The sequence below is a fragment of the Eptatretus burgeri genome, chromosome 11, assembly GCF_056783735.1.
Source record: "Eptatretus burgeri isolate ZD-2024b chromosome 11, Ebu_testis_v1, whole genome shotgun sequence".
Taxonomy (NCBI): domain Eukaryota; kingdom Metazoa; phylum Chordata; class Myxini; order Myxiniformes; family Myxinidae; genus Eptatretus; species Eptatretus burgeri.
The window spans coordinates 12,911,683-12,926,028 of record NC_140971.1 but is presented as its reverse complement, the minus strand read 5'-3'; the positions used below and the strand labels follow the sequence as shown (position 1 = coordinate 12,926,028).

At 43.7% G+C, this 14,346-nt stretch overlaps 1 protein-coding gene across 4 annotated transcripts in view; it reads right to left on the bottom strand.

Moving 5' to 3' along the window:
• Window positions 1–384: 384 nt before the first annotated feature.
• LOC147016519 (zinc finger protein ZFPM2-like) overlaps window positions 385–14,346 on the bottom strand; it is a 138,712-nt gene continuing 124,750 nt past the window's right edge. For all 4 annotated transcript variants that reach the window (XM_085845228.1, XM_085845229.1, XM_085845231.1 and 1 more), the window contains 2 exons: window positions 7,326–7,526; window positions 385–3,143 (listed from right to left, as the gene is read on the bottom strand). In XM_085845228.1, coding sequence (XP_085701354.1) covers window positions 745–3,143; window positions 7,326–7,526 — 2,600 coding nt within the window. In that variant the 3' untranslated portion in view covers window positions 385–744. The remainder of the gene's footprint in view (window positions 3,144–7,325; window positions 7,527–14,346) is intronic.

The window sequence follows — 14,346 nt, the reverse complement described above, 5'->3', positions numbered from 1 at the left end:
CTGCGAGACACCAGGGTGACCATTTATAGCTGTGCCGAGATTAGAACCTCGGCTCGATGGTTCAGAGGCGAGGATGCGTACCTTTATCCCCCATTCTTTCTCTTTGAGCTTGTATCCAGTTTGTTCACCCCCCTGTGACCTCCTCTCTTTCCGCTCATTGTTCCCCTTGTCCATTCCTCCTGCAAGTGTCCCTTTTCCCTGCTGTTGGTGTTTCCCCGCTTTCAATCATGCTCTTTCTGTTTTTTTTTTCTGAGTTGTAGCTCTTCCACGAGCTATGTTGTATGCAAAATTTTTGAAGCTTTTGAAGTTTGAGTTTAGTTTCCCTTTAAACGATTTTGTATGCACCTACTACACGACTCAAAAAAACCCCCATAATTCCTTGAATAATGGAGACAAAAGACATTTATTTCACGTGGCCTGTTTGCCTCTGCCGTTTTATAAACATAACCAAGGCCCTCTGCGAGTTGTATATCCAAAGATTCCATTTGAATCGTCAATAAATGCTGTCTTGCTGGCGACTGAAAATGAAAGTAAACCACGATATGTTTGGCGAACGTAATAAAACACAGAGAATGTCCGTCAACCTGTCAATAAATAAATATTTGGACACATCATAGTGATAAATAAGAACAAATGAGAGGGACTGGAGGAACGACGTCTCGTGACACAAACATTGTGTTAGAAAAAGAGCTTAAATGGATATCCAAAAAGTTATCCATCATATTGTGTGTTGAAAAGTCAATATCACTTGACGGCATGGTGCTCGTTTGTGTGCGAGGCACAGTAAAACTTCTTGTGCGCAACAAAATTGGAAAGACTGCTGAATTGAATGTCGCACAAACGGCAATATTTGCTACTTCCGGGTGTGCCCGCTGCAGCACCTTGTCCTGTCGCATTGATTCGGCTCCGGGTTCCAGAGTCTGTGCTGCCTGCACTCGACGGTCTTTCTACGGCAGTGCTCGTTGCACACAGTGAGGTGTCGCTCGAAGAGCTTTGAGGCCTTTTGTCGACATTTTCTGGTGCAGGCGGACTGGCGTTGGGTGAGGACTGCAGATCTGTATTGCTTGACGCTTTACTGTTCTCTTCATCTTTTGCGATTTCTTCTTGCTTTATGAGACCCTCAGGACAGGCTGCAGACGAGAGTGTTCCGCTCGATTCGTCGTCAATTTCACATTGTCTTTTGATGGAGGAGGTCAAAATATTTGGACTTGAAGCAGGCAATGGAGATATCGTTTCCGTGGCCAAATTAGGAATGCAATATTGTTGCTCGACGAATCTCTGACGTACGCACGGAGTGGGTGTACACATGGCATTTTGGGGCACGTAATTCTTCGTGATGGAGATAGGCTGGGTGGGAATCTTTTGTTGCTTGTAAGCCAAGGCACCGTTGAGCCGAGTCCGTTGGCCCAAACTTGGCTGGAAGAACGTGTGGCAACGGCTTGAGGCGAGGCTGGCTCCTGCACAGTAATAGCGCTTGTGAGCAAGGTAGTTCTCGAGTTTACCGAAGGCGATTTGGCACGAGGCACACTTGTGGTAGTCAGAAAAGAGAAGATGCTGGGGACTTTGTTGAATGGAAGGGAAACATGGAGAAACGGCAAGGCCTGGTGACACCCTTAACACCTGCCCAGCCGTTCTCAAGCTCAGATCAATGGGTGCATCTGGGCAAGATGCAGTATCACTTGGAGAACCCCCAAGCAGAGGGTCTTTGGTATCGTCATCTTTACCTGCAGCTCCAAATGGCAAAGTACCGACTTCTCCTGCGACCTTGACTTCCAATCTCGAAGCAGCGGGTTGCTCACACCTTTTCTTAACGGAGCGACTTCTCGACTCTTCTGAGTCGGAGCTTGAAGAACTTTTAGGGCTGGAAGGATCGTCCTGCACACCACGCTTCCTCAGTCGGGTTTGCCACCATCTGACCTGAGGTTTCGGCCGTGACGTGTGGTCCTGAGCGCTGGGTGTCAGCCGCTGACCAGAAGGATTATGACGAGCAGCACAATAAAATTGTTTGTGGATATTGTAGTTCTCAACCCTGCTAAAGTGAATGTTGCAGGTTTCACAAGTTGTTTGCCTGTCATCCTGTATGTAATGAGTAGGTTTGGCTCCATTTCTTTCAAAGCCTTTATTACCAATTTCATTCCCCAAATTTTCTGCAGTTTCTTTCTTGATGTGTTGAACGGAAAAACCAAGTGTCTTTGTTGCAGTATCTTTCGGTAAAGGTACGTTATTGACATCGTCGTTCACTGCATGATTTTTCACTTCAATCCCAAGCTTACGTTCTGAACTCTTTGTTTTTATTGCAATGTCCTGACTTGTCCCTTCTAACAGCCGACCACTTGCACAGTAGAGTTGTTTATGAGCAAGGTACGTCTCTAGTTTAGTGAAACTAATGTTGCATTCAAAACATGTGGTCTTTCTATGAGCCTCTTGGAGTTGCAGTGAGGATGATCTGAGAGCAGTGTAATCTGGCCTTACAAGCAATGAACTGAAATTAGCCATTTTAGCTAACCAATCGGATTTAGTTACACCCGCTGGTGTGTAGGGAAGGAGAGAATGGCCAGGCATGGGGTCTGAGAGAAGGGACACATCCGTGCCTGAGGATTTTGCTGGCTGTACAGGGCACGTCAAAGGCTCTGGTGACCTTGGTTCACTTTTCACTTTGACTCTATTTTTGTTGACATGAAACCTCTCAGATGAAGTGTCCTCTTGAGGTTGTTCCTGGTCAGATTTATCAGTTGAACCAAGATCCTTCTCTAATGTGACCTGTTTTCCACATACCTTTGTAGCTTCATTCCAGCTTGCATCAGTTTCCTCCTTAATCTTGCCTCGTCCACAATCTCGAGTGTCCACCGATGCGAGGCCTACACTACATTGCTCCTGCAAATAGTTTTCATGGGTAGTAGTTTGCTTCAATCCATGTGGTCCATCTGTAATGCAGTGGCCATTTTCTTTCTTACTCCTGAAATTTTGCTTCGTGGAGTTTCCGTGAGCAACTGTGAAATCTGAAGACTCCGGGACAGTAGCCGTAGAAAGGTTCATTCCGCTTGGATTGCAGTGAATTTTCAGTTCACCTTGTCTGCCGTCACAAGTTCCCAAAGGAAAACATCCCACTGGGCTCATAGGATATGTGTGGTCTACTGCGACACCTGTGGGAGGGTAATAAAGGAGCAAGAGGGGCAGATGAGGTGAAATTCCGAGAGATGGGTCTGAGTAGATTACTTACTTGAATCTTCATGTTTGCTATTTACTTAGCTTTGCCAATAGATTAACGTTGGATGACATAAACCCGTCTGCATAATGTACGAGTGGCATAAAATTACAATATCTCAATACTTTCATGACATCTTGGGGAAAATTAATGAAAATGTCACGTCTTATCTATTATATAATGCGAACCGTGGCGTCTCTCTGTGCGTTCGTCTGTCTCCTGTTTTACGGCAGCCACTTCCTGCACTGCGTTTGAAAAGCTGCATGATTGGTTATTTTGCATTGCCATTTGACTTTTGTTGATCAAATATAATCAGTCACTTTATTGACCCTTCCAGTAATCTTTAAAATCAACATGAGCATCTGGTTTAACGTAGATACAATGCAGATCTTCATGGGGTAACACATTATTTAAAAGAGATCTATTCTACGTTGTTTTTCGACAAATCAAACCTCCACCGCCCGATGTTTAAAATCCATTAAATAATTTTAAATTGATCGATTAACTTAAACTTTTCCCATCACTGAGGACGGATCTTATGACAAATAAGATGATTAGTTCATGGTGGGATAACCGTCATTGGCATCAACTATTTCACAATTATGTTCAACACTTGCCCTTTCTGTTTCCGCTCAATCAAAATAAATAAATAAATAAATAAATAAATAAATAAATGAACAAATAAATAAAATAAAAAAGCCAAATTGTTTTAACAAAGAATATTGAAGAACATTGTTAACATTGTTCGTTTTTGTTGGTCTGTTTTATTTTTTACGATATCCCGTAGCACCTTGGTAGATCCCTGAATACCACCAGGAAGACATACACTATCAAGAGTACATGATCTGAGAATCATTTGTGGTTGAGGAAAGGCAGGAAATATTGAAGGGAAAGTTAGACATGATTAAGTTACATAAGGAGCGGCAACCAGTCGGGGAAATATGGGTTTGGAATCAAACGGATTGGGTGATGCTCGAGGTGCCACAAAACACGGTTACGGTTCTGGGTTCCTTGGTGGCCAGACAACATATTTTCTGCTCTGAGAGGCTGTCTCCGAAAGCTGAGTATACTTGTTCGAGAATTGTCTTGCTTCACATATTTTTTTGTGGATTGTTGGTGTTAATTACCCTCGGCAAAGGAGAGGCTTTTGCATTTGGGTCCATTTGTCTGTCCGCATAGAATGTGCGAACTTAAGCCACAAACACCACCTAGTGGTAGCCAGCCAGTGGTATACTTCATCGTTTTTCAACTGAGTACCTCAAAAAGTATGCACAATTGGAATGCGAGTACCTCTTTAAAATACGAACTATAAAACCACACAAAACAAGTCCTGGCGAGGGTCTGGAATTGTTCATTGCTCTTTCTAGTTTCTTAATGTAATGTATTTACGGATCTCGTTGAGTGTCTTAGTGCGTGTTTTGCGCCAGCTTCATATATTCTTGTCTGTGTGTTTTTGTGCCAGGTTTACGTGGTATTGTGGGCCTTGTTCTGGGCTGTTACTGTGTTTCCTCCTCCCCTGCTCGTTTATTAGTGTCGCCCCGAAGAGGTTACAAGACTATTGTAAAACCCCTGTTTTGTCTGTCTGTGTGTGTGTCCGTGTCTACGTAGTTTCGCTGAAAAAATATTTTTCCTTTGCAACTGTTTAACCAATCAATGCAAAACTTTAAACAGAGGAGAGGCTCCCCATGGAGAATATTTTATTGATAACTCTGACATCATAGGTCACATGGTATGGCAGCCATATTGGATTAAAGGAAAATATTTGGACATTTTCTCCAAAACTTAACAAAAAAAATTGAAACTTGGCATATGTCATCAACTCCTCATGGGGTATGCAAGGTGTTAATGATGACATCATCATTTAAGTGGTATTCCTGCTATAATTGGTCAAATCGAAATCCTTGTTTGAAAAATCTGAAACTTCATGTATCTGATCTCCAATCCGATGTGAGTGAAGAATTAAATTTATGACGTCATTTGTGATGTGGTCTGGCTGCCATGTTGGATTGAAAAGAAAAACATTTAAAAATACCTTCTTCTTCAGAAACGTTTAACAGATCGATGCGAAACTTCATACATATATATGATATGATCGACTAACCATGGGGAATAGAGTTTCAATTTTTTTCGTATTCAACTTCATTGACACAATTTTGCCTTAATGTGCACAAAAGTGGTCATTAAATATCCAAAATATTCAATCAAGCTACAGATAATGGCAATGTATGTGACACAATTGGATGCGTCGATGATTTCCGGTATGATGATACGTTAATAGCAGTGGGCCATAATAGTAGCGTGTTCAGTTAATAATGGTATTGTTGTTCAGAATGAGCGCATGAGGTTAAACGATGTGCTCTACCGAGTGCCTTTCTAGCTTCAAATTCATTTTTTGGTCAGGGTAAGAGAAGACTTGAATGGAGAAAGGTAAGAGAAAATGAAGATAGTGGTGAGAGAAGGAACCAACCATGTGGGACAGGAACGAGTAACACGACAAATACATGAAAAGGTAAGGGGTGACAACACAATAGACATTTACAATGTTGAAATGAACAGGTTTTGGGTTATGGTAAAGGGCAGAGGGCAGAGATGGAGATGGAAAAGGGCAGAGGGCAGAGATGTATTTTTTTGTTTTCCTTCATGGGCAGAAAATATGTTGTCTGGCCATGAAGGAAAACAAAAAAAATACAACGGCACTCAGTAGAGCACATACCACCACCTGGCTGAACAGTTTACGTTTTGTATCCCACTGATAGGCCGGTGGATCTGCTGACCTGAACCAAAATCGAATTGGCTTGTTCTTGTCACCTAACCAACTCATCCACCAAGTTTGGTACAATCCGTCCAAAACTTTTTCAGATATCGTGTTATATATCGTTTTTGGCCCCATTTCTCAATAGTGAAGAATCAATTATGAAATAAAAAAATTCTATTATCCAGATCCAGATTCGCATCTTCACCAAAATCGAATCGATTCATCCTTGTTATACACCCAAGTTTCCACCAAGTTTCGTCTGAATCCATCCACAACTTTTTAAGATATCATGCTATATTTCGTTTTTAGCCCTATCACTCAATGGTGAAGAATCACTTAAAAAAACTTCTCATATCCGGATCCGGATCCGGATCTTCACCAAAATTTAAACATTTCGTCCTTGTCACACATCTAACATGTCCACCAAATTTTGTCCAAATCCATCAACAACTTTTTGAGATATCCTGTTCACAGACAAACATACAAACGGGGGTGAAAACATAACCTACGTCCACATTTGATGGCGGAGGTAACAATAACAAATCAATGTTGCTGACGTCTTGTGAAAAACTCAAACCAGACAAAAAAAAAAATCTACAACACATGTAGAGCCAGTGAACTCTCAAGGACTGCAGTTCACACGGGAACATTTGACAATTGTAAGAAAAGAAAAAAAAACACCGGTTACAACAGGCAGACAAGAAGTAACCTGACTTACTTAGCTTTAGCTTTGCAGGAGTGAAACAATTCCAATTTGAAGGCCCAACCGGAAATGGTCCAATCTGCGTTCAGAGGAATATCGGGGACGTTCATGTCTTCGCATGATTGATTTGATATGGAATGGCTCAAGGGTGTCCAGTAATATTTGGTCGATCCATTAACTTGAATCATAGTAATATTCAAAAAGAAACATTGGACAAATTGATGTTTACATTTATAAATTTAAGTCATCATCATCATCATCATCATCATCATCATCATCATCATCATCATCATCATCATCACCATTTTATCACCTTTTACCCTGAGCAGGGGTCAGCTTTTTGCTGGCTCCAATCATGGTACCCTTTTTCTTGTGGCAATGTTTTTTTACGGCCGGATGCTCTTCCTGACGCCAATCCTTTAGTCGCCTTCAACACGCAGGGATAATTACCAGTATACTGGTGCTCATTTCGCCGACCTCGGAAGGATGACAGGCTGAGTCAACCCCCCTGATGTTAATTCAGTGGTCAGCAGGGCTCAAACTCAGGACCCCGAGGATCCCAAGCCATGACTCTAACCATTAAGCCAACACCAGGCTCACATTTATAAATATAAGTAACAGACTAATAAAGTTATCTTGTGGTGACCAACATAATGTTTTACCATTTACAAAGGGTGCAGTGTGATCCTCGAGGGTATCTGGAGGGTCACGGTCCCTTGCATTGACTCTCTTGTACTGAGGTCCGTCGTACACCATGCTGGCATGGGCCTCAAATCGCCCGGCACAATAAAACGTCAGATGGGCCTGGAGGTTCTTCTCAGAGCTGAAGGAAATGTTGCAGTTCTTGCAAGGAAATGAAGGTTCTGCAAGAAATATGGCAATAATGGTTAAAACCAAGAGAAGGTTCACGCTGTTGTTTCATATACTCTCATGGAAGATCTTGTAATAAATTCAATAAAAAACAAGAGTGTTACGAAAGAATATTATTCATACAAGACTCAAACCTCTGCTTTATACTTCGGAAGCAAACACTGACGGAAGTACATCACTGCTCAATAATTGACTCGTTATTTGGCGGGCAAGCACACATACAATTTCACATGGATTAGGGACCATCGAATCAGCGAGCTCAAATAGCGCTAATGATGTCAGCCTTTGACTTGAGTCGAATGAATCTATCATCTGGTATGATTTTGTCAGGGGGTATACAGTGCGTTAAGAAAGTATTCGCACCCCTCGACTTTTTTCACATTTTGCTGTTACAGCCTGAATTGAAAATAGATTAAATAAGAATAAATTTTTTTTTAAATCACTGATCTACACAAAATACCCCATAATGACAAAGTCAAAACATGTTTTTCGAAATTTTTACAAACTTATTGAAAATGGAATGCGGAAATATCTAATTTACATCAGTATTCAGCCCCTGAGTCAATACTTTGTCGAAGCGCCTTTGGTAGTGATTACAGCTTCGAGTGTTTCTGGGTATGTCTGTATCAGCCTCACACATCTGTATTTGGGGATTTTCTCCCATTCTTCCTTGCAGATTTGCTTAACCTCTGACAAGTTGGATGGGGAGTGTCGGTGAACAGCAATCTTCAAGTCTTTCCACAGATTCTCAATGGGATTCCATAGAGTCTGGGCTTTGGCTGGGCCACTCAAGGACTTTCACGTTCTTGTTCTGAAGCCATTCCAGTGTTGCTTTGACTGTATGCTTGGGGTCATTGTCCTATTGGAACGTAAGTCTTTGCTGCAGTCTAAGGTCTTCGGCACTCTGAAGCAGGTTCTCCTAAAGGATTTATTTGTATTTGGCTCCATTCATTGTTCCCTCTATCCTTGCAAGTCTCCCAGTCCCTGCCACTGAAAAGCATCCCCAAAGCATGATGCTGCCACCACCACGCTTCATGGTCGTGGATGATGAGCTGTGCTCAGTTTCCACCAGATGCAGCACTTTGCATTCAGGCCAAAGAGTTCAATTGTCATCTCATCAGACCACAGCATATTTTGCTCATGCTCACAGAGTCTTTCGGGTGCCTTTTTGCAAACTCCAGGCAGGCTGTCATGTGCCTTTTTATCAGGAGTGGCTTCTGTCTGGTCACTCTCCCATAAAGTCTCGATTTGTGAAGTGCTGCACAGATTGTTGGCCTTCTGTCAGGTTCTCCCATCTCAGCCAAGGAACTCTATAATTCTGTCATAGTGGTCATTGGGTTCTTGGTCACCTCCCTGACCAAGGTCCTTCTTGCTCTGTTGCTCAGTTTCGTCGGACTGCCAAATCTATGAAGAGTCTGGGTAGTTCCATATTCTTTCCATTTCCTAATGATGGAGCTCACTGTGCTCTTGGGAACTTTCAACACTCTATAAATTGTTTTATACCCTTCCCCAGATCTATACCTCCTCACAATGCTATCTCAGAGTTCTACGGCCAGTTCCTTGGACTTTGTGGTGGAGTTTCTGCTCTGACATGCACTGCCAACTGTGGGACCTTATATAGAAAGGTGTATTTCTTTCTAAATCATGTTCAATCAATTGAATTGGCCACAGGTGGACTCCAATCAAGTTACAGAGACATCTTAAGGATGATTAAAGGATACTGGATGTACCTGAGCTCAATTTGGAGTGTTATACTTATTGACTCAAGACATTTCAGCTTTTCATTTTTATTTAATTTGTAAAAAATTCGAAAAAATAAAAATTCCACTTTGTCATTATGAGGTATTATGCGTAGATCAGTGACAATGGTATGTGCTGCTTCCTCGCTTGACTTTTGACATTTGAAGGGTAGAGCACAGAGAAACGATGCTGAGAAGGCAGTGGCAAACCACTCAGTATAACCCTTGCCAATAAACTTTTTCGGCAACACCAACGTGAAAGACACCAATGCTCAAAGGGTGGAGGAGCTCCTTGTGAGCCAAGGGCCATCCATATCTAGTGCCCAAGGTATTCTCGGAAAGAATATGGAACGACTGTGTCTGCAGACGTCCTCCTGCAGTTGGGTAACTTTTTTTAGGAGGTTGGTGGCAGGATTTGCACTCCGGCCACCGTAAAACCCTTCACTCTGCAAAACACAAAGAAAATTGAAAACCCACTCCATGGGAATACCTCCTGTGTAGCTGCCCTCTGCAGGGCAGCTCACCAGATGACAGGATTAGCAAAAAGTCTTCAGGACCTCCACTCTTTGATGATGGGAGGAAAACCACGAGGTAACCTTCCTGGGTCAAAATTGCGGTCATGTGTGTTGGGGTGGTGCTGAGGTGTCGTCCACCAGACGGCAGTCTCCTTGGGTTAACTTGAGGCTGTCCCTTTGGGTGGGTGCCTGGAATGTTTGTCCCTTAAAGAGGATGATCACCTGTCCTTGTTATCATCTGAGCTCAAGTGTTTGAACATAGGTATTGCAACACTCTCTGAGGTTCAGAGACCGGATGGTGGCGAGATCATGGCGAGTGGTTACACATACTATTGGTCTGGTTGCTCTGATGGTTACCATTCCCAAGGCGTTGCTGTGGCTGTGTCCAATAAAGTGACTTCAATGATAATTGAGGTAACACGGGTCAACGAGCGTCTGAGACTCAGGATCCGTCACTCATTGGGTGTCGTTTCCCTGGTCTCTGTATATGCTCGGACTGAGGCGAGTGATCTCACCGTGAAGGCCGCATTCTATGCCATGGCTCGAGTCTGTGGTTGATCAGTGCCACAGGCGAGATACTCTTCTCATCTTGAGGGATTTCAATGCATCGACTGGAACTGATAGGGACGGTTATGAGAAAAGTGTTGGTCCCCATGGGTCTGGAGATGTGAAGCAGAATAGCACTAAGTTCCTTGACTTTGAAAGAAGTCATGGACTTAAGGTGTCTGATTGGTTTCAGCGCTCACAGGCTCATCGCGGGATTTGGTATTCCAATGCTGGTGGTGTTGCAAAGGAGATTGACCATGTGCTCGATGATGGTCGGAGGACGATCCAGAACTACAGGGTCTACCAGAGTGCTCAGTTCCTCAATGCCGACCACAGGCTTGTGGTAGCAACTCTGAAGTTGCAGCTTAAATCCAGGAGAATGGTACCATCCCAGCTGAGGCTGGACGTTGGCAAGCTCAAGGATGTGTGCGTAGCTGAGGAGTTTGTGAAAAGGTGGAGTGGGGATTTGGAGGGTCTGGGTTCTTTGGGGAATTCTGAAGAGTTGTGGAGTGCCTTCAGGCCCACCATCCTTGATGTTGCTGGTGGATGTCTTGGAATTCACCAAAGGGCAAAGAATAATTTTGTCTATCAAGGAACAATGGCAGAGATGGCAGAGATGAGCTGTTCAGGTGCAAAACTGTACATGCACTAAGGGTGGACAAGGAGGTCTATGTGTGAGGAATCCGTGAGGGGGTAGAGCATCACCTGTGGTCAGGTGATTCTCATCCTGCTTTCAGGAGAATTTGCGTATTGTGTTCCTCCAAGCCCATCCCTTGGTGTACTGAAGTTAGACCGGAGGGTGGTCGGCTCTTGACAGAGAAGTCCGAAGTGAAGGCCCGCTGGGCCGGTTACTTTGAGCAACTGCACCAGGCTAATCCACCAGTTGTGGAGTTGGATGTGAGGGGTGTTACTATACCTTTTGCTTATGCTCCAATCAACTGTGATCCACCTTCGTTTGTGGAAACACAGGCTGCAGTAAATGGCTGAAATGGAGTAAAGCTTCTGGGATCTGTGGCATCTATGCTGAACTTCTCAAGGCTGGTGGAAATGCTGTACTCATGTAGTTGCATGCAGTTCTGTGCTCTGCCTGGAACACAAGCATCATCCCAACTGACTGGAAGAGGGGCCTTGTTGTCCCTCTCTGGAAAAGGAAGGGTGATTGCCAGGACTGCAACAACTTCCGAGGGGTGACGCTGCTCTCAGTACCGAGCAAGGTCTTTGCTCGGATAATTCTTGAAAGGGTTCGCCACCATCTGCTGGAGCACCAGCACCCAGAACAGTCAGGCTTTACACCAAAGAGGTCAATGATTGACCGTATCCTTGCCCTTTGGGTCCTCACCGAACGCAGACGAGAGTTTCAGCAGGGCCTGCTTGCAGCCTATGATAATCTCTGTGAAGGGTTTGATTCAGTGAATGAGAATGCCCTTTGGAGGATTCTTGGCCTACATGTGGTGCCACCAAAACTGATCAATCTGATGTCTATACTCTGGTATTGAGAGTACTGTGAGACGTGTTGATACCATCTCTGACTTATTTCCAGTTGTTACTGGAGTTCGTCAGGGGTGTGGACTGGTCCTCACACTTTTCACCGCTTGTATGGATTGGATTCTGGGGAGGATGTTGGAGAGATCAAGCTGCGGTGCATCATTTGGGAATGTTAAGATCTACGAATTTGATTTCACAGATGATGCAGTCATCTTTGCAGAGACTCTGGATCGACCTGGGGAGTCATTGATTCACTGGATCATGGGGTGTGGCGCTGTTGGCACCTGTGCAGTAAGACGAAAGTCCGAGTCTTCAGGTGCTTGGTGCTTGCAGTCATGCTCTGCGGATGTGAGACTTGGACTCTGACCAAGGATCTGAGATGGAGACTTAATTCCTTTGGTACCAGGTCTCTTTGGAGAATCCTTGGCTATCGCTGGTTGGACTTTGTGTCCAACGAGCAGTTGCTGAGAAAGACCCAAATGAGATTTGTTACCTGCATCGTCCATGGATGTCAGCTGCAGCTGTATGGACATGTGGCTCGTTCTCCTGATGCTGTTCCTGCTCACCAGATTCTCTCCGTGAGGGAGCCTAATGGATGGAGGAGGCCAATGGGCCGATCACGTGCCTCATGGTTGCGGCAGGTTGATTGACATCTCAAGGGGATGGGGATGTGTGAGGTTTCTGTCTGGGGATGGCCAGACGGAGGCCCCTGGAGTAATGGTGGAAAGTGGACGCAGCGACGTGCTGCTCTGGCGCATGCTCCCATACCTGACCTGAGGCTCTGTAAAGAGTACGGTACATCAAAATCAAAATATTAAGTGCAAGGAACGCTACATTTTGCCAAGACTAGTGTCGGTCTGCATCAGAAAACAATTCCATGATTGGTTTTGCCGATGTTGGAAAACAATTTCAAAAACCGACCATTGACAAAGCTGTGTTAAATGCACTGTGGGAAGCAAAGTGTAGCTGACATTTCAGGCGTTCGTCCTTCATTGGAGAAAGAGATTTTCAGATGTTTTGGCAATGATCGATGCCCTTTTTAGTTTGTATTTTGGTGTCCGTATCAAATTGAACAGAGGGCATAAAGAGACGACAATGTGCGATCTGACGTAAGATGTAGACCAGACAGTGTGGGGAAGGCAGATTACCCTTTGTTAACATAATGCTGTTATTACATTGTGGATTAATATTGTAGATTTAAGATGAAGAAGCAACAAGTTTTTTACTAGCAATCTAATAGCAACACAGTGATTCGGCTGCCATTTCAGAACCTAATGTAACACTGCCACCTTCAGCAGGATGTGAACCCGCAACCTATAAGATGTATGTGCACTGTCCTCATACGCTACTACCAGGTCACCATCATACCCTGTAGATGTGAATAAAAGATTCTCAACAATATATTTTTTTAATCAAAACAAAAAAATACATCCATGACTAAATGTACCATGGCAAAACTATTAATCCATGTAAAGATGCTATTGAGATTCAATTAAAGGAACCTGTGAAGCCTCACCTGGTCTACAGTGACCCTTACCCTAACCATGAGTCTGTACTGACTGCATATTCTCCAAAGGAAAACAATCAGATTCAATTCGAGTCTGCATTGCGCATTATCTCCAGGTAATGACACTTTCATATATATCCGTAATCTCAAAGATAATCTTGGATTTTGAATTCAGTCATTGCATGAATATTTCCGAAAAACATTAATTTGAGTTCCAATGCAAATACAGTACCTTTGGGATACAAAAAAAACATAAAGCAATTATTTCATTGAGATCACAGTTGACTCTGACTTTAGATCGTGCACAAAAAGGTCACACCCAACAGTGGCAACGCAAGTGGATCGAGTTAGATGGACATTAATACGAGTTATATATTTTAATGAACACTGAGATACATGTAGGTTGAACGTTGTGCCATTAGCTATAAAAAAAATCAAAGGCTTGTGACCGTGCGGTTCAACTCGCATTGGCGTGCTGGAAAAAGCTTTGACGGGGAAAAAACAAAGGGTCCTTACAGCGAAGTGACCCTTTGCATAAACATGTCTGCTACTGCCATTTGCTGTTGTATGTTTGCATTAGCCCCACTGGCAACAGCTCTTCTGCGTAATCAGTTGGCTATCGTAACAATGTTTCAACTTGCAGCGACACTGCTGCATCCAGCTGGCGGACCATTGTGCTGCTGCAGTCTCTCCTTATGTGTACCTGCTGGGATTCGCTAATTTGCTGACCGTGTGTGTTTGAGGCTTGTTTGAAAAATGAAATCTCCTTCAAGGTTCGTTCTCTTTAAATATACTGATAATATGCCTGGTGTTGGCTTGATGATTTGGGTGGTGGGCTTGGGATCCTAGGATCCTGAGTTCAAATTCCCCTTGGCTGTTGAATTAATACCAGGTGTGGTTGACTCTGCCCGTCATCCTTCCGAGGTCAGCAAAATGAGTGCTAGCTTGCTGGTATCCTGTGTCGGAGTAGCGACCCGTCCAGGATTGTGTGTGCCCAATAGCCAAGGAGACTGCTTAGGCA